This window comes from Monodelphis domestica, chromosome 3 (genome assembly GCF_027887165.1).
Source record: "Monodelphis domestica isolate mMonDom1 chromosome 3, mMonDom1.pri, whole genome shotgun sequence".
Taxonomy (NCBI): Eukaryota; Metazoa; Chordata; class Mammalia; order Didelphimorphia; family Didelphidae; genus Monodelphis; species Monodelphis domestica.
The window spans coordinates 171,998,608-172,024,155 of NC_077229.1; the positions used below are offsets into that span (position 1 = coordinate 171,998,608).

A 25,548-nucleotide genomic window follows, 5' to 3' on the forward strand; every position below is an offset into this window, starting at 1 on the left:
CAAACTGCCTAGACTAACAGAAGAGGAAATAGAATTCTTAAATAATCCCATATCAGAAATTGAAATCCAACAAGCCATCAAAGAACTTCCTAAGAAAAAATCCCCAGGGCCTGATGGATTCACCTGTGAATTCTATCAAACATTCAGAGAACAGTTAATCCCAATACTATACAAACTATTTGACATAATAAGCAAACAGGGAGTTCTACCAAACTCCTTTTACGACACAAACATGGTACTGATTCCAAAACCAGGCAGGTCAAAAACAGAGAAAGAAAACTATAGGCCAATCTCCCTAATGAATATAGATGCAAAAATCTTAAATAGGATACTAGCAAAAAGACTCCAGCAAGTGATCAGAAGGATCATTCACCATAATCAAGTAGGATTCATACCAGGGATGCAGGGCTGGTTCAACATTAGGAAAACCATCCACATAATTGACCACATCAACAAGCAAACTAGCAAGAACCACATGATTATCTCAATAGATGCAGAAAAAGCCTTTGATAAAATACAACACCCATTCCTATTAAAAACACTAGAAAGCATAGGAATAGAAGGGTCATTCCTAAAAATAATAAACAGTATATATCTAAAACCAACAGCTAATATCATCTGCAATGGGGATAAACTAGATGCATTCCCAATAAGATCAGGAGTGAAACAAGGATGCCCATTATCACCTCTACTATTTGACATTGTACTAGAAACACTAGCAGTAGCAATTAGAGAAGATAAAGGAATTGAAGGCATCAAAATAGGCAAGGAGGAGACCAAGTTATCACTCTTTGCGGATGACATGATGGTCTACTTAAAGAATCCTAGAGATTCAACCAAAAAGCTAATTGAAATAATCAACAACTTTAGCAAAGTTGCAGGATACAAAATAAACCCACATAAATCATTAGCCTTTCTATATATCTCCAACACAGCTCAGCAGCAAGAACTAGAAAGAGAAATCCCATTCAAAATCACCTTAGACAAAATAAAATACCTAGTAATCTACCTCCCAAGACAAACACAGGAACTATATGAACACAACTACAAAACACTCGCCACACAACTAAAACTAGACTTGAGCAAATGGAAAAATATTAACTGCTCATGGATAGGACGAGCCAATATAATAAAAATGACCATCCTACCCAAACTTATTTATCTATTTAGTGCCATACCCATTGAACTACCAAAATACTTCTTCACTGATTTAGAAAAAAACATAACAAAGTTCATTTGGAAGAACAAAAGATCAAGGATATCTAGTGAAATAATGAAAAAAAAAAACACATATGATGGGGGCCTTGCAGTCCCTGACCTAAAACTATATTACAAAGCAGCAGTCATCAAAACAATTTGGTACTGGCTAAGAAACAGAAAGGAAGATCAGTGGAATAGACTGGGGGAAAGCGACCTCAGCAAGACAGTATACGATAAACCCAAAGATCCCAGCTTTTGGGACAAAAATCCACTATTCGATAAAAACTGTTGGGAAAATTGGAAGATAGTGTGGGAGAGACTAGGAATAGATCAACACCTCACACCCTCCACCAAGATAAATTCAAAATGGGTGAGTGACTTAAACATAAAGAAGGAAACCATAAGTAAATTGGGTAAACACAGAATAGTATACATGTCAGACCTTTGGGAGGGGAAAGGCTTTAAAACCAAGCAAGATATAGAAAGAATCACAAAATGTAAAATAAATAATTTTGACTACATCAAACTAAAAAGCTTTTGTACAAACAATACCAATGTAACTAAAATCAGAAGGGAAACAACAAATTGGGAAAAAATCTTCATAGAAACCTCTGACAAAGGTTTAATGACTCATATTTATAATGAGCTAAATCAATTGTACAAAAAATCAAGCCATTCTCCAATTGAAAAATGGGCAAGGGAAATGGATAGGCAGTTCTCAGATAAAGAAATCAAAACTATTAACAAGCACATGAAGAAGTGTTCTAAATCTCTTATAATCAGAGAGATGCAAATCAAAACAACTCTGAGGTATCACCTCACACCTAGCAGATTGGCTAACATTACAGCAAAGGAAAGTAATGAATGCTGGAGGGGATGTGGCAAAGTAGGGACATTAATTCATTGCTGGTGGAGTTGTGAACTGATCCAACCATTCTGGAGGGCAATTTGGAACTATGCCCAAAGGGCGACAAAAGAATATCTGCCCTTTGACCCAGCCATAGCACTGCTGGGTCTGTACCCCAAAGAGATAATGGACAAAAAGACTTGTACAAAAATATTCATAGCTGCGCTCTTTGTGGTGGCCAAAAACTGGAAAACGAGGGGATGCCCATCAATTGGGGAATGGCTGAGCAAATTGTGGTATATGTTGGTGATGGAATACTATTGTGCTAGAAGGAATAATGAAGTGGAGGAGTTCCATGGAGACTGGAACAACCTCCAGGAAGTGATGCAGAGCGAGAGGAGCAGAGCCAGGAGAACATTGTACACAGAGACTAATACACTGTGGTATAATTGAACATAATGGACTTCTCCATTAGTGGCGTTGTAATAGCCCTGAACAACTTGCAGGGATCCAGGAGAAAAAAACACCATTCATAAGCAAAGGATAAACTATGGGAGTGGAAACACCGAGGAAAAGCAACTGTCTGAATACAGAGGTTGAGGGGACATGACAGAGGAGAGACTCTAAATGAACACTCTAATGCAAATACTATCAACAAAGCAATGGGTTCAAATCAAGAAAACATCTAATGCCCAGTGGACTTACGCGTCGGCTATGGGGGGTGGGGGGGAGGAAAAGAAAATGATCTATGTCTTTAACAAATAATGCTTGGAAATTATCAAATAAAATATATTTAAAAAAAAAATCAAGTCTGTTACATGAGATTAGTGCAAGGATGTTGTGAATCAGCTTCCATATTTTGTCAACTTTTACAAAGAGATCTAGCTAACATAACTTTCAAACATAGCTAGCATCACTTGACCCAAAAACATGTTTGGGAGATTCAAAGAGTTATTAATAGAGCTTTAAAAGAGAGGACATAAAGTTTCTAAAAAGAAAATCCAGTTGGTTCTCCTTAAAGTCGACTACCTCAGATTTGTCCTGGAGGGGGGGTCACCAGGAAAATCTCAAGTAAAAGAATAGCAGACATACAGAATCTTGGCATCCCTAGTACCCAGAAAGAACTTAGAGCATTTCTAGGGATAGCTGGTTTCTCAAGACAGTACATTGTAGGTTATTCTCACATTTCCAAGTGTTGTGTGATTGAAAATGTTACCTTAAAAAAGAACTACAAATCCCAAGAGCCAACTGACTTCCTGTCATTACATACTTCCTGTAGACAGAGGATAAAAGGCATTGGCTTTGGAGGTTCCCTCTCTCTGATGTAGAATAAGCATTGATGGTGGTGAGTGGGGTTGACTAAAAAAATGGCTAACCAGCCATGGGCACGTGGTCTTTATTTTGAATCTTTTTTATTCCTTGATTTCTAATGATCATTAATAAATCTCTTTAAATATAATATTATTATTGAGATTTAATTTTAACTTTTACATTGATTAACTTGACAAAGAAAGAAGTTAAAGAACCTTTGCAATTAAATAAGGAACACTTGCATGCTTCGTCACAGTTGAAAGGAGCCATTTTAACAGCTCTAGCTTTGGGAATACCACTTGTATGTCCATGAAGTTAAGGGCTTCTGGAATGTTAGCACAACATTTTGGGTTGAATCTAAGGGCTATAGCATTTTACAGTTCTATCCTCGATCCTGTTACACAAGGAATGGTGCATTGCCTGAGAAGCCTTGTGGCTACTGTTCTCATGGTAAAGAAAGCATATGATATAGTACTGTGATGCAAGTTACATGTGTATTCTGCACATCAAATAGAAAAACTGCTAAGATTGCAGAATATGCATTCTTTTACAGATGCAAGAATATCCCAGTATGAAATAATTTTGCTAGGGAATGACAACATTACTATTCATAGATGTACACCATTAAACCCAGCTACTCTGATTCCTGATTTGCCAGTAGGTGGAGAGCCACTGCATGACTGCAACCAAGTTGTGGAAATGACGGATAAACCTAACAAAGACCTTAAAGACACACCTCTTAGTGATCCTGATATGGAGTTATACACAGATGGATCCTTGTGCAATAACGGAGAATGCTGGGTCACAGGAGCTGCTATAGTTAACAATGACAAAATGCTTTGGTATGCATCATTACCAAGTCATGTTAGTGCACAGAATACCGAGTTAAAAGCCCTGCTCAAAGCTCTAGAGTTATCAAAAGGAAAAAAGAGTGAACTTTTACATAGATTCAGCTTATGCTTTTACAACTATTGACTCATCTGGATTCATTTGGAAAAACAGAGGGTACAGAACATCATCTGGGAAACCAATTGCATATGGCAAATTAATAGACTGTCTTATAAAAGCTGTAGAACTTCCAAAGGAGGTGGCCACAATCCAATGCAAGGCACATACTCATGGAAAAGACAGAATATTCCCTAGGGAATGAAAGAGCAGACGTTACTGCAAAATATGCTACAAGGTTGGATCCCTATCATGTGCTGAATTTCTCTCTGGTTGATAAGCGTAATCTCACTGAAGCTTACAGTGGAGATGAAGATCAGGCATGGAAAGAGCAACTAGGTGCTAAATTAATCAAAGTCATCTGGGTCGTTCAAGGGGGTAAACCAATTCTCCCTAGAAAATTATATCAGCATCTATGCACCGTGATTCATGCAAAAGGACATTATGGGGTACAGGGTAGTCTGGATACAGTACAGCGTTATTGGATGGCACCTGGAATAACAACAAATACCATTAGAACTTGTTAGGCATGTGCAGCATGTAGAAAATATAATCAAGGACATTTTAAAAACATAGCATTGGGAGGCCGACCTCTCAGCTACATGCCTTTCCAATGTATCCAAATAGACTACATTAACATGCCCAAAGACAAGGGATACAAGTATGCATTGGTTATTATGGATAGACTGATGAGATGGGTTGAAGAGTATCCAGCAAAGAAAAAATGATACAGTCACAGTAGTAAGATTTCTACTGAAAGAAATTATCCCTAGACATGGCATTCCCCATACCACAGACTCGGACAGGAGGTCTCATTTCACTTCCCAAGTTCTGCAAGAAATATACAAGAACTTGGGTATCAAATGCAATTATCATAATGTCTATAGACCCCAAAGTTCAGGACAAGTGGAAAGAATGAACAAAGAATTAAAAAAACAAATAAGAAAAATGTTCTGAAACACATTTGAAATGGACAGATGTAATGCCTCTTGCTTTGTTTCACATAAGAACGAGACCTAGAACTGATTTGCATTATCACCATTTGAAATGCTATATGGTCAACCACTTTGGCATGGGAGGAAATTAAAGCCATCATATCTGTCCATGTTAAAAGGGGAATGTGTACTTCATGAATATTTAAACAAATACAGGATAGCATGGACAAACTAAGAAAGCTAGGATTACTTGTGCAAAGATTTATACCATTAGATTTTTCATTGCATAAGATAAAACCAGGACACAAAGTATATGTCAAGAATTTTAATAGAGAATATCCTACAAAACTAAGATAGATAGGTTCTGTAATGGTTGTAATGATAACCACAAGATTGGTAAAGGCTGAACAAAAAGATCCATGGTTGCACGCTTCACATGTAAAATTACATCATACCCATAACATTACCAGCAATGAAGATAAATAAATATAACATCTGCAACAAATAGCCCTAGCAATAGTTAACAACAGTCCCTATAAATGGAAAGTTATGAAAGAGAAAACATAAAGAACATATATGAGAGCACTGCACATGTTAATATAAAGGAAAAATACAAAAGTACAAATTAAAACAGAAATAAGCACTGCAAAAGCAAAATGCTCCAGACAGAGAGAAATATGTACACATTAGAATTAGCTCCAAGGAAAACTGTCTCTGCAAATGTCTCTGCCAACAATTGTAACAAGAGGGAAAATGTAACAAAGTTACTTGACTGGAAAGACATAATTATATGAAATACATTATATCATCACCCATAAGCTAAAAGCAGAATTCTATTTCCACGAAACATAAAAGTCAAGAAAATCTCTTAACATCAACATCTTAGAGGAGCAAACTATACAAATAAAACCCCCTTTTGAAAATCAAATATCAACTGATATAAGATAATATCACATTTAAAATTCATAACATAAATCTGAAAACTTATACAACATACTATATATACCCACACATGAAGATCATATGAAAAACTTACTTCAACGCATGAAGAACCATCTTATGAACACTGACAAGCATGCAAGAATTCAAACCTTACTTCCATGCACAATGAAACAGAATTCAATCTGATAGACACACAGTGTAAATCTTACATGCACGTATGTTCTTGAATGTTCCTGTATGTTAAGGAACATGGGACTTCAATCAAAGTGAGATGACAGTAAACACATGTATGAAGAACAAATGAAAAACCAAAGACATGGATGTTTCTACAATCAATATCAAAGACATGGAAGGGCTTCAAAATTTTGAACCGATGGTCATGAGGTCATGTAAGAATATGACATGCATGTTAACTTCATATAGGTACATACATACATGTGCAACTACACATAAGCACAACATGCAAGAGAATCTCATGGACTGGGTAAGTATACAACACATTGCATAATTGCAACACACAAAATTCATACTGATATACATTTCTATGGAAAATTCAAAAAGACAAAGAAATTTTCTTATCTGCATAACTTTGCACAGAAATCAGAACATTGTATTATAGTTGCACATATGTAAAATCTATATAGATACAGCCTATGTGCATATTTAAATACTAATGGACTAGCAGACTAATAATGCTAGGGTAATTTATTAATGATCTAATTACTAACACAATAGAGAAAGATTAGAAAAATTTGTTCAAATTCCTAGATGATATAGGGACAGACATATAGCATATTTATAGAAGTTACGTTACATATTAATTTTAGTAGCAATTGTTATTCATAGAAACTTTTAATTAGTACAAGTTATAAACATTAGGAACTAAGACAGTTACATTATCAAAAATATTGTTTAAATTGTTACATTGTTTACTATTATGTTCAAAAATCATATTCATGTAATGAATCCCTATTACCTAACCCATTTTCCTACACCCAAAACTTAGCACAGAGTTAGTCAGAATAGTTGAGACAGACTAATAAGTAAGATTTATTTGGGGATGGGGGTTATGGAATAGTTTAACATAGTATAGGGTTAAAAAATTAGATAGTTAGGAATTAATTCATCAAGATAAACTTATCGGGTAAGTAATGTTAATATAGGATGCAAGTTGCATCCTGGCCAAGAGAAAAACTAAATGGGGGATTATGAATGAATAAATTGAAAAAAACCTGCAAACAGGGGCAATGGACAGAGGTTTGCAGAGCTGTCAATCAAGGAGCATTCCAAAGAAGAATGTGACCGGGAGTAGACTGTTAAAAGAAACACCCAAACTGCTGGAAATCCCTCTTTCTCCTGACACATGAAAGAGGAAGAGCTGAGAAGATCCTTTCCTCACTGATTTTCTCTCTACTGTATCAAGAAGTGACTCAAAGATCCTCAAACCTGTTCGCCACATTCCTCTTCCAAGACTATAATATTATTTCTCAGTTTAGGATTATTTAAGATCAGGGAAACCCTAAATCCTCTCTCTTATCCAATTTCCTTTTCCTTCCCCTTCCTTAAATAAACCCCTTATTCCAACAAGTTAAAGAGTGATTTATGTATCAGATATATCAGGCAACTCACTCAGAACTGAATCCCAGTTTTTCACCAACTGAAGAGAGGGAGAAGAGAGGAGGGAGACAAAGGAAGGAGAGAGGCAGATCTGATTCCTCATTGGTCTGTAGGTTTGCCCAGCAATCTTACAGTAACATAATCCATAAAGAAAAAACCACCTAATACACATATTTGTAGGCAGCAAGGAGCCTAAAAATGTATAAGCAGAGAGTAGGCAGAGAAACTGAAGGAAATGAGAGAGCAGGGACAATAGAAGTCAGTCTTTTGGAGAAGACAATATGGAAGGGAATCACTCATGCATGGCAAGGAGAAGGTCTGCTTCATTATGTGAAATGGAGGGAAGATATAACTACAGAAGGGATCTCAATAATATGAGATGAAGAAGGGAGAAATGGGGAGTTCTCTGCTAATGGCCTCATTTTCCAGTAAAATAGGAAGTACAGCTTTGATGAAGAGGTTGAGAAGTATATGATGGCTTTAAGGAGAGATAAAAAGTATGGAAAAGTCAAATCAGGATAAGTCACTTAAGAGTAAAAAAATTGCCTTTGTCACAAAAAGAACTGAGAAAAAATTATGTAATGAACATGTAATGAATATTATCAGTTTGGTTTTGAGATTTTTCTCCAACTGTTGGAGCAAAAATACAGATGAAAACATATGATTTATCACTTGTTTATTTGGGTATCTGTTTTGGGGTTTTGCTTTCATGGGATTGTTTGCTTACAAGAATGAATAATATGGAGATAAAAAAAATTTTTGTTTAAAGATTTTTTTTCTCCATCTTTTTTCAACTGTATATGAATAGGAATGAAGGCAATAGGATGATGGGACTAATCCAAGTCTGAAACATGGCAGGACAATACTGGCAATAAGAGAAAAGGGCAAAGTACTCCAGGGACTGGGAAAAGAAAGAGTTGAACTGGTTCATGGAAAGGTCAAGGTGAGGATGGAAAGAGAGTATAACCAGTACAGGAGTAATGCCCTAGGAAAAAATTATGGGATGCAAAGATTAGAGAGCATAATGAGAGCAAAGAATAAGGTTAGGGGTTACAAAGTAGAAGGAGGGAGAGAATGATAGATTGTGAACAGATAAAGGAATTTCAGAGGTCATGAACATGAAACTGGTACAAGTTTGATGACAAGATCAAGGGCAAGATAAATTCTGTGTGTACCTAAGGTAGAGTGGAAGGGTAGGTCACAGAAAATAAACTGAAAAACTGAAAAGTTAGGGTGTTCATGAATATTTCTATATGAGTATTTCTATAGTATGAGAGTAGAAGTTGAAAAAAAGAATGTGAAATAGGCACTAAAATCAAACTTTGAAAGGATAGTAGAAATGAACTGAATGAAACTCAAATAAGGTGAGTTCTCCAAGTGACAGTATTCTACCTTAACCAGTAATTACAGAAAATGAGTGAAAATACAACCAATGCTGAAAAGAGTAGTCATGAATGCTTTGTCATCAGGAAAGAGGCTTGGTTCAAAAAGAGTTGAAAGAAGTGGGAAAAGGAAAGATTAAGATGAAAGCAAATTTGTACATGTTACTTAAATGCATATTAATTGAAAATTATAATATCCAGTCACTTGAGTTAGTGTATTAGTATATCTTGAACAGACATTAGAGAGAGGCCTAGTATTTGCAATCAAGGAAGAATGGCAAAAAGCAGAGTAAAAACTGAAAGGTAATGAAAATGGACCCAAGAGAAGCAGATAGGATAGTCATGAGCCAGCAGGAGAAGAGAATTCCATGGAATTCCAAAGAAGATTCAAAGGAGAAAAACTTTTGGCCAGAACTAGGTCTGGTCACTCACTCACTTCTCTGACTGACTCACTCTCTCACCAGAGACTCTGACCAGAGCTAGGGAGCAGAGTTGCTTTTCCATATACCTTTTCCTACCTGTCTGTGATGAAGTGTTTCCGTTTTGTTACTGAAGGTCATTCTGAATCATCATTTTGCTCTTGAAAGACATTTTGATCTCCCATCAAATATAGCTATTGAAAAGATAGGGGTAGGGTCTCCCCAGTCCCTCTGTCCTACCCTTTTTATCTTTCTTTCCCAAAAATAAATTAGCCATTTAGTATACAAAAGACTTTCTGAAGTTTATAATAGGAGGGAAGATTGTCAAAGTTCATACAGAAGAAAGTTGGGAGGGGTTGACTCACTCTTGGTCAGGTCCAAATTCCATTAAGGTTAGTGAGGAAGGAGGAAGTGGCTAACTTTAATCAGCCCCCTACAGCAGCTGGTTTCCTGTTCCTAGCATTGTGAGGCCCCCCTCTGTCAATTCCTTCTATTCCATATTGAATAAAAGAATAGTAGTGGGCTTGGATCACATTAGCAAAACTTCATAGTATTTTTTCAATGTTACTTCATATTGCCCTACTACAAAAAAAAAATCACATTTTTAATGCCAATATTGTCCCAGAAACAAAACAGGTTTTAGATCATGCAATGCCACATTCTCAGAAGAATCAAAATGGCAATATGAAGTCAATACACAGAGTAAATATAAATAAGCAGCAAAATATTACTCTTGAGGGTATTCCTACAAAAAAGTATAAAAAATTATTTATTTGTCCTATCTTTGCCTTTGCTAAACCATAAATTCCATGAAGCCTGGCACTATATTTTAGTACAGAGCATAATTCTTTCCAGTTAAAAACTTAATATATTTGTTTCTGAATAAACAGTTAATTTGGTATATTTAAAGGTTATTCTTGATAAAGGTATATTTTAATAAACCCTGTTAAGATGACAGCATTACTTTGCTCAGATAAATCAAGCCTTTCTGATCAGACATGGAGAAGGGATAGATGAACTAGAAAGCTGTTTCAGGATCTTAGAAATTACTAAGGATGGATTTTAGCAAGAGCAAACTTTCCCTTCTCCAGTAGAGGGAGCACATGAACTAGGTGCCAAAAGACTTCACTACTTACCTGGTAAAAGGATGACTTATTTTTATTGGTTTGTTTGTGGGAAAATAGTGAGTGCTTCCAGAAATTAAGACAATAAATTCTCCTTTACCTTACTCCTACCAAGGTCATCCTCTTAGTAGGATAAAGTCAGTAAGTAGCTAAATAGAACTCAGAATCTTGTGTCAATCATACTTCCAGTTTGCCAAGTTAATAATTTCAGATTATCCCTAATTCCTCACTCTCTCTCACACCACATAAGTGTGATTGCAAATCAGTTGCCAAATTATAGTCATTTCTGCCTCAACTATTTTTTTTCACATTTGTTTTTTTCTCACTCTTCACTCAACTACTATTCTATTTTATATATTTATATATATATACATATATATATACATATATATAAAGTTTTATGTATATATAAAAAAAGTTTATATAAAAACTATCAGGAACTCATTCACCCACCTCTCACCTAGATTACTACATTAGTCTTCTAATTCATTCTCCGCTTCAAATAACTCGGTTCACTCAAATCTATCTTTCTCAATGTTTCCAAAGTGATTGTCTTTACATGTAGGTCTGACCAAGTCAGTTCTCTACTCAATAAACTCTAAGAGTCCCCTATTACCATTAAGGTAAAATAAAAGCACCTCTGTTTAGCTTTTAAAGCATATCACAATCTGGAAAGTAGAAATTTTCTGTTCATTTGGTGTTCTACTCAATAGATATTTCAGTTATAGTATTCTAGGACAATGCAATAAGCCCAATGTTACCCACAAATATCTCTATGGGTGAATAAATCTGTGATGAATATTCAAGGAAAACACTTTACTGAAAGAAAAAAAATTCTAATAATAAACAAACATATATACATAAATTTTTATATTCTTGTCTTCACAGAAAATTTTGGAAAAGACATGGTCTGCAAATGAAAACCATAAGCTTTGCTTGTTTCCTCTCATATTTTCATCAAGGATATCCCTAACTGGACATACCTTTTTAAGGTATGATTCTGGAAGAGAGTGGATAAGGGATAGAAGGCAAAATCTAGGTGATATAAAAAAACAAAAGATCAATAAAAATATTTGTGAACTATTTTAAAAAGGGATATCCCTAATTAATGTATAGATCTTTTTCATTTATGTTTACTGGTGAATAGAAAGTAGATCTATGATAAACAGTTGTTATTATCCTCTTAATTATGTAAAAATTAAATCTCTAATAATAAAAATATTATATTTTAGGAGGTTTATTAAAAATCATTAGAAATCAAGGAATAAATAGGATACAAAATAAAAACCATGTACCCATGGCTAGTTAGCCATTTTCAGCCATCCCCATTCACCACCAATCACCACCAAAACTGTTGATTTCTGTGTCATGCCCAAAAGAGAGCCTGTGGGAGACATTACAGCCAGTTAAATACCAATAATAAGATCTCGCCAACATGGAGACTCAGGAGAGATTATAGGGAATTTTTGGGAAATACTAAGGATTTCTGGGGAATGAAGTCAAAGGTTCAAAATCTCCATTTATACAATTGCCTTTCATTGTGATGATATGATCCAGAATTTTTGTCTCATTGTTTGGTATCTTCACCTCTTACAGAGTCTGAAAATGATCTTCCAGGGCTATTTAAATTATCTTAATTCTATCATGGATTTTCTATATGTACCTGGTCTGTTCTATCTGTTCTCTTCTTCATTTTTTTTTAGTTTAAATTACACTGAAGTATTTAAAATCAAAGTGTACTAGCTACACTGATACCTTTAATGAAAAATGGTTTGTTTTAGATATGCTAACAGATCTGCTCCAGTGTATGTTTACTGTTCTTTCCAGAAGAAACTTGGGACACCACTCCTAAAATAACTAGGCACTGACAGATGGGATATATATCTTGCCAAGGTCCATCTAGCTTTTTATCTCATTTCCAGACCAGACTGTAATGCAAGTACATTTTTCCCCTTTTTAGGTCCACTTTACCAGTTGTCTTCCCTCATTAAAATGTAAATTCTTAGAAGGGAAGGATTATCTTACTTATATTTATATATCTAGTGCTTAGTATAGTATCTGGCACCAAGTAAGTATTTAATAAATGTTTTACTTATCTACCTGTCTCCTTTTGAGTTTCAGCTATACTAAAGTAGGGCCCCCTTATTTACTGTAAAGCAGGTGGCCCAATTTCTATCATTCCCATTTGACACTGGCTTTGGGGGCTCTCAGTTATCAAAGATCAATCATGAAGGTCCAAAGGTCTGGTCAGGCAGCAGTCTGTACCTATTGTCCCTTCTACCTTCATTTAAATAAAGGGTGTGGGGTTTTGGGGGTGGGGTGGGAGGGTAGAGATGCTATAGAGCAGAGAGGGACAGTAGAAGAAAGAGAGAACATCTATATAAGGTCAGTAGGTGTTTGCTTAGATTTTCAGTTTCAGTTATCTGTGGTAGATCTTGGAATGTATCTCCAAATGGATAAAGGACTTCTACTTTACTTTCCAAATGATTTGAATTAATTATGTCTTGGGCAAAGATTTCTCCAGATTTGTTCTTCCATTCCTATTCCCACTATCTATTCCTCATTGTTTCCTGAAGTATCACTACTTTTAAGTCTCCACCCTCCTCTTCCATAATGTTTTGTAGATGAGTTTTTTGGATTTTTTTTAAACACTGGTGTCTCTTGGCTACCATGTTCTCCAATTGGCAAAGATATTAAGTATTTTCCGGCTTAGGTAGTTGTGGTGACTGCTTTATAGAAATCAAACTGCTGTCAGAAATAATAATAGTCTGTGTTGATGTTTTTCTTCTATCCATGGGCATTTTTAAATAATTTGGAAATATTTTAGAGTATTTTTTTATATCTAACCTTTCTTCAAATTTCATATTGATTTTGATCCAAGCTCTCTAACTAGTAATCTGCCAATACAATGGCAGCTAGAGAGCAAGAAGGGTGTGTGTGTGTGTGTGTGTGTGTGTGTGTTTGAGGGAGGAGGTAAGGGGGCGATGGCAGCAGAGGTAACACTAAAGTTGGAGTCAGAAGACCTGGATTCAAATATGGACTTTGCTGCTATGGTGATCTCTGCGCCAAGTCATTTCATGTCTCTAGAGTTTTTTTTATTGATCTGTAAAATGAAGATGATGACAATTGAAGGTCTCTACAATCATGCAGTACAAAATCGAGGCTCCTATGAAGTAACTCCCACATCATTAACCACCACTTTCCTATATGCTAAAATATCCATTGTTTTATTTGTGTGGTACTGAGGCTCTTTCTGTCTAGACCTTTTTGTCTTCTGAAATCAAAGTATTCCTTATAGAAAGGTGTGAGGTTATGGGGTTTACTCTTTTTTTCATCTATTAATTTCAAACCATAGTATTCTCTGTCCATGCCTAGGAATTTTAAACTGAAGTAATTAAACATCAATGTATATAGTAATTTGATTTGAAGGATCTTGCCAGATTTCTTTATGCTCTTCAACTGATGAGGGTATATAAGGTGCAATTACCTTAATAATGGTCTTTTTTGCTTAAACTTATCCTAAGCACTTCAAAGCAAGATGATTCGGTATCCAATTAAATTATGTTTCTTATCATCTTTAGGCAACTTAAAAGCCCCTAGTAAAACCAACTCTTTTGTTGGTCTCTCCCAAAAGGCAAAGAATGTGATCTATAACAGATAAAATCTGAGCTTCTCCAGAAGAAATCTTGTAAATAACTTAACCTAATGAATGTACCTCTCCCATTAAAATGGCAACACACATTTATATGTCACATGTATACATGTGACAAGATGGTGAAATCCATCAGTACTCTTCTTGAAAAACAAAGGCAATGTAAGCAAAAAAATACTAGTAATCTCGGAAAAGTTGTATGAATTGATGCAGAGTGAAATAAGCAGAATCAAAGAATACTTTACACAATATTAAGAAAATTGTAAAGAAAAACAACAATGAATAAAAACTTAAGAACCAGTGAAATGATCAAACATATTTCCAGAAAACTGATAATAAAACATGGTATTCACCTCCTGATCATAAGTGATGAACTCAATAAACAAAATGAAATATATATTTTCAGATATCATCAATGTAAGGATTTATTTTCCTTGAATATACATATTAATTACAAAGGTTTTGTTTTTATTTCTCTAATTTGGAGGAGGTGGAGGGGAAGCATATGAAAGGAAAGATAGGGGCTAGGAATAGGATTGCCAAATTGAAAAAGGGAAGAAAAGTAAGAACAGAGGATCACTATTCCCAAAATGAAGAGAACAGAAAGAAAGCCAATAAGAAACAAAGTTCCTAGCTGGGTGACCTTTGGCAACTCAGTTAACCTCAACTGTCTAGCCCTTACTATTCTTCAACCTTCAAATTGATATTCAGTATTAATTCTAATACAGAAGGTAAAAGTTTAGGAAAAAAACAAACAATGCAGAAAGGCTTTGGAAATAGCATGATGCATCTGTTTTATTCTTAGATACTGTTATATTCTTGGGAGAAATAAACTAGAAGTGCTGCATATTCATAGGTAAATTCTTTGTACATATTAATGCTCATCTTAATGGGGGTATATTAGATAAAAAGAAAAGCATCAGTAGTCAGAGAACCTAGTTTCAAATGCTAACTTTGTCATTTAATACTAGTAAAGTCCTAAACAAGTAATTTTAACACCCTGGTCTTATGCTTACACAGTTTTTAAATGAAATGATAAACTAGATGATTTCTGAGGTCACCTACACTTTTAAATCCTATGATTCTGTTGTACAATATAATGAGGAATGCACTGGTAGTCAGACCACCTGGGTTCAAATCTTCACTCTGTAATTATTAACTAGCTGTGCAAAATCCCCCATACCATTTTCCTGAAATGTAAAATTAAAGGCTCAGACTACACAATTTCTAAGGTTCTTATAGCTCTAAAATTTAAGAAGTCTCATTATTATTGAATATCCTATCTATCCAAAAAGCACAAAACTTTCAGAACATATATGGTTTACTGTATTGTATTTCAATACAAGGGTCTCATTTTAAAACTTGAAACCATAGCAAGAACTCTTAAACATATATAAAAGAATATCATTAAAGATTCAACCTGCATGAAATTTCTGAAAATTGAAAACAAGAATTAAGATGATCGAACCATGTTTCACAAATATTCAGGGAAAAATCCCACAAGGTATATAGATCTTATTTTCCCAAAAAGACAAAAATAAGAAGACATGAAAATTAAGCAACATACCATAAAACTTCTATAAGAATATACTTTACTTTTTCAAAGAAACATTAAACAAACCTTTATTTTAAAAAGCAACCATGCAACATTCATGAATTATTAAATTAAAACAGGAAAGATTTATTCGTTTTAACAATGGAATGGAATGTCAATTTCCATGTATCCAAATTATAATGGTACACCTGCAAACTAATACCAAATGACCATAGAAATGCATTTCTAATCAACTGTGGAAAGAAATAAATCAAAATACCAAGAATATCACAAAACTCTAACATGTCATTATAGATTAAGCTATTCCCCAAAACAACCCTAAAGGTAAATCTGAGGTAACCGAAGACCAGGTCAAGGACCAGGTGGCTGTGAAGAGGCCTTTGTTTCTGTTGTTTGAGAAAAGGCAAACATTCAGAAAAGTAACTAGTACCTTTGCCACTGGAGCTCTCCATTGTGTACAAGTAATCCATGTAGAAAGCTCCAAACCTCTGCATTCCTGCTATCTCAGTATATGTCTCCTGCCAACAAAGCAAAGTAAACAGAACAGAAGTTGAATAAGAAGAGAATCTTGAGATTACAAGAATCAGACACATATCCTTACTTGAGTTGTGTATCAACTGAAAAGATTATCACAACAAAAGAATAAGTGATCCAAAGAATTCACTTCTAAGGCAGGTATTGTAACTTCTATTATAGGTCTCACAAAAGGACATCTATAATTTTACAGGACATTTTGATCATTTTATGAATAATGGTTAGTTAATGAATACTCTTAATGGAGAACATATTCCTTTCATGACCTTTCTCAGATATACAATGCTGTCTAATAACGAAAACTCCCCTCAAAAAAGCTAATTAATTCTTGAGTATTCTAACAACTGGTTTAGGAAAAAGTTTTTAACTCACAGGAAAAAGAAACATATTTAGCACTTTTTGATTTATGAATGCTTTATAATCATGAGCCTCACAATAGAAGAAGTAGAAGTTGGGCAATTCAAGTATTATCACTTTACATATAGGAAAACTGAAGATTTAGCTAAAATAAATTTTTGCCCCATAATCATAAGGCTTGTCAGGTTTCCTCTTTTGTGACTAACAGCAACCTAAGTTAACAGCAAATCTCTGCAAATCAAAGAGAAAATGTAATGCAGAGAATTTTAGTTATCTGATAAAATATTATTTTAATCTATAGTATATAATAAATTTCAACAACTCTTCAAAACCAAATCTCAGAAAAATTGATATAATCAAATTTTTTAATTTTTGTTGCAAATTTTGATAACTAAACTTGCCTACTTCTTTTTTGTTTTGTTTTTAGCCATAAGCACAAGTAACTTTGAGTAGTATATTAAGTTTTTAAAGAATTAAGTATTTAAAGTAATTCAGTTATTTAAATCTAAGTAGAACCCATAATTCTTTTAAATGAAAGTTTTATTCATCAATAAAAGGGGAAAAAGACACTGTTATATAGTCACTATATACTGTAACATTCAATAAACATTAAATAAGATCAGTCTAACATAATCACTAAATCCAAAAATTAGGTATGCAATCCAAGGAAAATTTTTAAAGAAATAATTCTCTTAACTTACCTAACCATCTCTATGCATTCACTCAAAAAAAAAAAAAAACACACACACACACAACTGTCCAGTCTTTCTGATAGTGTTGGTTTTTGCTCATTACAGACCTTCTGTACACTACTTGGCATTCTTGACTGGTACCTCCAATTTAATAAGTCTAAAAGTGTACTGCATCTTTCACTCCAGTACAGTATCTCTTTTGTCTCCCCAAATTCTGTTAATGATGCCATTAATATCTTTGTGACATATGCTTGAAATACTTGAAATATTTCCTTAGATTCCTCCTTCTTTCATCCTATAGAGCCTATCAGTGATTATCTACTGATTCCACCTTCATAATGCATTTCATATCCATCTCTTCTTCTATTTCCCTTTCATCATCATCTCTTCCTAAACAGTAACCCTGCTTCTAGACTCCCATGTCTCTAAACTAAGTCACTTGCTTTTCAGTTCTATTCACAGCCATTTAATACTCAAAAGTCTTTAATGGCTCACCAATGTCTACCAAATTACCCCCAAATTTTTAGCAAAATTTTTAGGATCTTCCAATCTGTAGCCCAATTCTGCTCTATTTCCATTATTTGTACTATTCTTCATAAGGAGCCCAATGTTCAAGCCACATTTGATATTTCTTGTCATGCCATAGACTATGTATACTCTTCTCTTTAAAAAAAATACTATCTTCTTCATATCTGACTACTGAAATTCTACTCATCCATCAAAGTCCAGCATAAAGACTACCTTCTTTTCAAAGTCTTTTCTGCCTATTCCTTGATTATCCTTGCTTAAAAACTAATAATTTAAACATTTTATATAAAAATGGCAATTTCTTAGTACTCTATGGCTCTTTTAATATTCTATCTTCTATTATATTTTATCCATATTATTTGTTGGCGTGCCTTATCACTTTACTAGATAAGCCCTGTAAGAAAAAGGAATATTCCTCTTCATCAAATCAAATGAGGAATGCAAAGTGTTTTGGGACCCATAAAACTATAGTAAGTATTAATATTAGTCTCTCATAAGTCCCATGAAAGTGCCTTTGCACCCAATAGACTTTTAAAAGTGTTTATAAAATTAATATATCACTCATGGTCCGTCTCATAAAATCTGATACACTATAGGAATTAAAGATGTAATTTCTGACTGAAAAAACAAGGGCATTTTATATTCTATAGGTACCTGTACAGCTTAAAAGATATTATCCCTTCATCTAGCCAAATGACCACCTCTTCTTCTGTTGACATAAACTTTTAAATATATCCCTTAAGCTATTTTTTACTCACATGTCATTCTCACAAATATAAAAGGATCTAGAAGAAGAAAGACCCCTAGTATGTTGGGTAGATCTTTGTACACTATTTGTAAGAGTATACAGAAAGAAACTCTGTAGCATAAAGAGTTATGAACACAGGTTGTGGTCTGCATGGATGGAAAAAATACCAACATGAATAAAATCCCAGGTTCACTGCAACTTTGTTTAAGGGCAATTCTAGGATCCAGGCCAATGAATGCAATTTCCTTCCCCTCCAACAATGTAGGTAGCTCTATTCTACTTTATTAGTTTAAACTATTTCATTATTATTAATTAGAAAACTGGAAAGGAAACCACCTATGATAAAAAAAAATAGAGCCTAACAGTCCTTAACATGGCATAGTTAAAGACCCTAGACCTGTCATTTCACTGAAATTAGAAATCCTCAGACAACAAATATCCCTCTTCTAATAGATTGGTACACAGTCTTAAGAGTTGTTTACAATACTATGAAGTTAAATGACTTGCCCACAATCACAAAACCAGTAGGTATAAGAGGTTAACTTCAAAGTCAGCTCACTGTGCACTATGCTACACTACCTGACATTACCAAACAGGTAAAAGAAATTCAGTGATCACTAAATTTACAAAATGAAGGATCTTAAGTCAAAACTCTTTATTCAACAGACGAATAAAATGAAAATCTGAACAGTTAACAAATTTGCCCATGGTGATACTGTTAGACAATAGCAGAGGCTAGAACTTAAGTTTTCTAAATTTAATCCAGTGCTCTTTCTACCACATCCTGCTGAATAAATTGACAGTATTAAATTTATATCAGTCAATGAAGAACCCTCAAAAAAATGTGCTACTATTAAACACAGCAAAAAATATTTGAAAAGGGTTAATGGTGAGCAAGAACATATAAAAATAAGGCAACTCTTAAAAATATCTCCATGTTATCATACAAAACAAGGCATTCACAAAGCAACCATTTTTACAAAAAATTGTTGGGGGCTGAAACAGGGCAAAAACTCTGCTATATATTACTGTAAATAAGGAGTACTCAACAAATGACAGTTGACAGCAATGATAGCAATCAAGAATTCTTGGTATGTATGCCAAATACATAGGCTAAAATTTGTCTCAACAATTTGTTCTCTGACCTTATGATGAGCTGCATTCAAAATAAATTCTGCACGAATACCATTATTTTCTGGACTTCGGTAATCAAACAGTGAATTTGTAAGATATGTCAAACCTTTGGTACTCAGATTTTCACCACAAAGAAAGAAACATGCTTCCTTGAGATGGAAAAGAAATAAAAGAAATAAGAAAAATCATTATAATGCCTGTGATAGTGAATTAAGAGTTTTGGTTTTATCATACATATACTATGAAGGTCACAGTTCACTGACTATTGAAGCAAAGAGCATGCTATTACAACAAAAAAAGAAGAGCAATATATCATTGCAAATTGGCTTTTCACAGAATGCAGTTACACAAAATTCCTAGTGAATTTTAACAAAAATATAACTGCTAAATTGGAAAAATATTTGAAATAACCATCTAAATATTAGGTTTTATTCACTTCCCCTTTTCTTCACATGAGTAACTTTTCAAACAGTCCCTCCATGATACCTTCCCCTTAAAAAAAATTAATCAAAACCACCTAAAAGTAAATGTCACTTTCTTTTTTTGTAGTTTATCATGTTTCGTTCACTTTTTAAGTGTCCTCCCCACCTATAAAAACTTTTTTAAAAGTTTAAGAAAAACTCTCTCATCAATTTGCAAATAATTACATTTCAGATTACTAGATTTTGCCTGATAACAAATCACATCTTTTTTGCATTGTAGCTAAAAAAGTCTTTACTTACAGCATCATATCTATTTATATTCTCTTCAAAATCTTTAACACCCATAATTCCTTTAAGGCACATGGCCCGGCAACCTACGAAACCAATTTGGCAATCAAAGAAAGGATCTCCCATCATCAGGGCCTATAAGAAGAAAAAGTAGTTTGAAAAATGCAAAAACTTGAAATTACTGTAGTTTTTTGGATTGTCTAATAATCTTTGGCATCATGGTTTTCTCCTACTGTAATGTTACATACTAGAGTAAACATTTTTAAAAAGAGGCATTTCAGTGATCTCTTATGTCTAATAAAAGATGAAGGCTAAACCAATGACATAAATGACATTTTTTTAAACCTTTACCTTACATCTTGGCTCCAAGGCAGAAGAGTTAGAGTATGGACTAGGCAATGGGGGTTAAGTGACTTGCCCAGGGTCACACAGCTAGGAAGAGTCTGACGCCAGATTTGAACCTAGGACCTCCTGTCTCTAGACCTAGCTCTCAATATACTGAGCCACCCAGCTGCCCACCATAAATGGCATTTTAAAATATGCAACTGGTGAAAAATATAATATTTATTGCACATTAATTTTCCAAAACTATTACTATAAAATAAAAATGCATACATTTATGATGGAAAATTACCTCAACTGTAGTTCCTTCTTGTTCCCAGCATATTACTTCTTTTGATTTCACTTTCTGAGGGCTATAATAACTACTTTCAGCTTGCATTTCAGTGAGCTATGAAACAATATGATAAACAAGTTAAATATGCCAAAATTAACATTAAAGAGAAGTAATCCGTCATTACTATACTAAAATGATGAAGAGACAAATTAAACTTTACTATTGGTCAAAATGCATTATAGTACAGGAAACAGGTGCAATAAAAACAGCTGTAACATATTATCCACATTAGAACATAAGACCCAGTTACTGAATATGCCAATTTAAATTCATGTATGGTATATGACTTGACCACCACAGTATTTTTATTTAGTTTCCTGTTATAGTAACATTGCTTTAAAAGGTGCAATAGTTGTGCAGCTGCAACAGAAATGTTAATAGTAAATGAGCATCTATAATGAGCTTTAAAATCTGCAAAATACTACATCAATTCACATAGTTTCTACATAAATTGGGCTTAGTTCTATTTAATCATTACCAAAATTTCTTCCTGTTATTTTCAAAGGAAAACGTATTCACTGCCTTCTGCAAATGTTCAAGTAACCTTTGTCCTTTGTTCTTGAAGAAATCAGTATATTCTTCAAACTTTAATACATTTAAATCAATGATCACATCCAAGTAAAAAAAAAAAGCAAGCAATACTCAAAAACCTTTTTTAAAACTCCATGGAAGAATTCAATTTTGGCATGATCTTTTTTGTTGGAAATCCTACTGCTTACTCTATCTTTTAACAAATGATTACATTTTGTGGAAAATGCTTTTGAAATCACAAGTTCTCATTTTTTTAGCTGTTTTCAGTGGTGGAGTACAAATGGTTGCTCTTTTAAAGTAAAATTTTGTAAGCCAAATACTGAAGTAAAATTGATTTTTTTAAACCTGATTGCTCTTCAGCTGTCTGCAATTATTGTAGAGGAAAAGCAATTAATTGATTAAAAGAATTCAAACATTACAAGAACAATTTTCAACATTATTAGAAAAATGCTACATTTAATTTGGCATGATTTTTTTTTTACTGGAATGGTATCAACTTGTTCAGAATACTAATGCAGAAACATGACCTTGTTTTTTTAACCAAAATATGAACCACAAATTAATTCCATACATTTTTAGTATGCAAGCTAAACAATGAATTCTAATGTTTTCCCCTCAACTATCAGGATATTTCCCTCATACCTTACAGACATATGTATTTCCCATGTAAATGTCCATCCTGACTCAATTATAGACTATTATTTTCATCAGTAAAACTAACAGAAGTATTAGCATTAAGGCTTCATTATTTTCATGCTTAAAATGTATATGTTTAAAAATCATATGGTCACAAATATCACCTGAAATATAATACTTCCTTTACTGATCTAACTTTAACTTTCTTTGTAAACTTGGGTTAAAAGTCAGGACAAATGACTAGCTCATATTATATTTTATTCATATAAAAATTGCCACATAGTAAAAACAATCTACCAACAAGTTTTTATCTTATTTGAAATATTTCAGGGAAAATAATATTTTAACCTTTTGATCATTTTCAAGACCACCTGTTACCTTAATTTTGCTAAATTTGACCATTCAACTTCAGTTATGACACTACTTCATTTTAATAGAATAAAAAATCCCATATCCAATAAAGCTCAGAATTCTCCTTGGAAATTAACAGTGGACCTAATCAAGGGAAATATTTAGTAAGGGATATAAATTTTGTTGAATTTTATCAAAATTACAGTTCAAAATAATTTTGTACAAAATTTAGTAATTCAGCAAAGTACAAAGATCCTAATCAAAACAGAAAAATCATTAAATTATGTCAACATGAAAACTTTCTTTTATCCTGGATACTTTGAAATAACAGCTCTTTTTGGATTCATTATTATGTCAATCAAATAAATTAATTCCAGGAACTGCCAAGCCACTCCATCAGCAAAAACTAATTCCACAGACACTCTTTAAAACAATAAAGAAATTTATCTTACCATGAATTAAGTAAAAATCAGTCAGTAACCTCTGCCTAATGGAAATCCTTTATTCACAGTTTTATAATGACTAAATAAACACCCATCATACAAATCGATATATCTGGCAGTGTAATCATTATATGGAAATAGCGAGCAGGTGAGGAAAATTATTTGACTGTTAAATGAATCCAAATCTATGTAAGAATAATCCATATCATTATTAAATTATATCCTAATTTATTTGTTTGCGACAATTTTAATTTTGATTAAAGTCTTTTTTTAATCATTTGACTATATAGTAATTATCAATAAAAGCTACTATAATTTTATAAGGCGACTTTCCCCTCTAAAAGCAAGATTTAGTTCATTTTTTAAAAATTTTGTCATAAAATAACATTTACTAATTATTTTAAATAACTAAACTTTACATACTATAAAAGAAAACTTACCTTGAAAGTCACTGTTGCCTTTGTACAATAAAACCCAATAGAAACAATTGGATCCTTCAGAGCCTGAGATTTCTGCTGATGCAGAGCTGATATTGTGTCATTTCCAAGATAGTCATCGACCCCATCATCATAACTCACAATGGCAGGAACAAATGACCAAGCCCAGGACACCCATCCCTGGGACTGTTCATCATCCTGTTGTGCATAAAACTCTTGAGCTTTATATTGGGTAGGATATTGTATTTCTATGCCAGTTTCACCTTCACCACCTAAAACAGAAAATAGAAATAGGCAATACTTTCAGGTTTACCTGGGTAAAACCAGACAAAAAGTTAAGAAAAAGATTCATTTACCAGATTCTCTCTCCTTCCTATTTATGAGACTTGGAAATCATATGAATGTTTCTATATTTTGAGTATCAACTCAAAACAGATAATCACAAATAAGCAATGTTCTTTAGCATCAATATCACTAAAGTTATATTATTTTACATATTTTTAAACCCTTACCTTCTGCCTTAGGGCTGATACTAAACTTAGTATCAGCCTCAAGGTAGAAGAGGGATAAAAGCTAGGCAACTGAAGTAAATTGACTTGCTCAGGGTCACATAGCTAGACCATGTCTGAACCTAGCACTTTCTGTCTCTAGGCCTAGCTATCTATCCACTGATCCACCTAGCTGCCCCTTACTTAATATATGTTAATCTTGTCCTCCCAAAAAAGAAAGCAAAATTACAAGAAAAGATCATGTTATACTACCTGTCTGTCCACTGCCTACCTTACCCACTCAACCTGATGTCTCTCCACTCCTATACAATTGATGTAACATATTGCCCATAAAACATATCTTTAATAAAAATACTTTTTGTTAATTGATAAATATGCAAATCTATGTGAATTCCTTCTTAAGCAGAAATGGGTCCATAATAATTTCCTGGGCTAAATACTAAAATAGACTGTTTTACAACAAATGATAAATATACTGAAAGTAGATTTTCACAGGATAAAAAATGAAGTGACCTTGAAAGGTAGCCAGGTTTTCCAAGCCCAGCCTCTTAAGACATGAAAGAAAAACATTCTAATGCAAGCAATTCTCACAAGCAAAAATCTATCCTAAAAATAATAATTTATTAAACATACATAACAAAGTGCATTTATAATCTAACATACAATAATGGTGTTGGCTAACCTTTACCCATAAATGAATACAAGTACTGTTGTTGGACATATGAAGAATCTAAAAAGTACAGAAATTTTTGTTGGTCACACAAATATACAAAATTCCTAAATTCTCTATCGAACCTGCTGAATCTGGTTGCCCCCTTTCTGAAAATAAATCACATTGATTTCTGTTACAAAGAGACATAAGATTATCAAAGAATGTTACAATATTGCTATTGTATTTTGAGATACTAAAACTCAATGAACAACCTCTCTCCTACATACACCTCAGTATTTCATTCTTCCTTTTATTTAGTAAATTTTCTGGAATTTTATAAAATAATATTTTACCTTTGGACAGAAAAGAATCCAATTCTGCCCATAACTGGGGGGCAGAATTGCATGCTTTTGTTTGGCACCTTTCCCCTTCTCTACCAGTCATAACTCAACTTAGCCATCTCTTGACCTGTACTGCAGAGCTTTGAAACAATTCAATCAATCTCCAGAAATGCCATGCAGAGTATGTCCATTACAGAGCACTAGCTGTCGTCACTTATTTTACATGAACTTAAAACAGAACTAAAGGAAAAGGTCTAAACACCTATAAAAATTATAAGACAGTGACATTATTTAAAGAGACAATTTATAGAAGGATGTCCAACTATAAGTAACAAGATTA

General features: G+C 33.6%; 1 protein-coding gene across 7 annotated transcripts in view; it reads right to left on the reverse strand.

Moving 5' to 3' along the window:
* VPS13B (vacuolar protein sorting 13 homolog B) overlaps nt 1-25,548 on the reverse strand; it is a 1,055,144-nt gene that overhangs the window by 927,393 nt on the left and 102,203 nt on the right. For all 7 annotated transcript variants that reach the window (XM_056820764.1, XM_056820763.1, XM_056820760.1 and 4 more), the window contains 5 exons: nt 23,710-23,978; nt 21,267-21,362; nt 20,645-20,767; nt 19,934-20,071; nt 16,360-16,447 (listed from right to left, as the gene is read on the reverse strand). In XM_056820764.1, the coding sequence (XP_056676742.1) occupies nt 16,360-16,447; nt 19,934-20,071; nt 20,645-20,767; nt 21,267-21,362; nt 23,710-23,978 (714 nt within the window). The remainder of the gene's footprint in view (nt 1-16,359; nt 16,448-19,933; nt 20,072-20,644; nt 20,768-21,266; nt 21,363-23,709; nt 23,979-25,548) is intronic.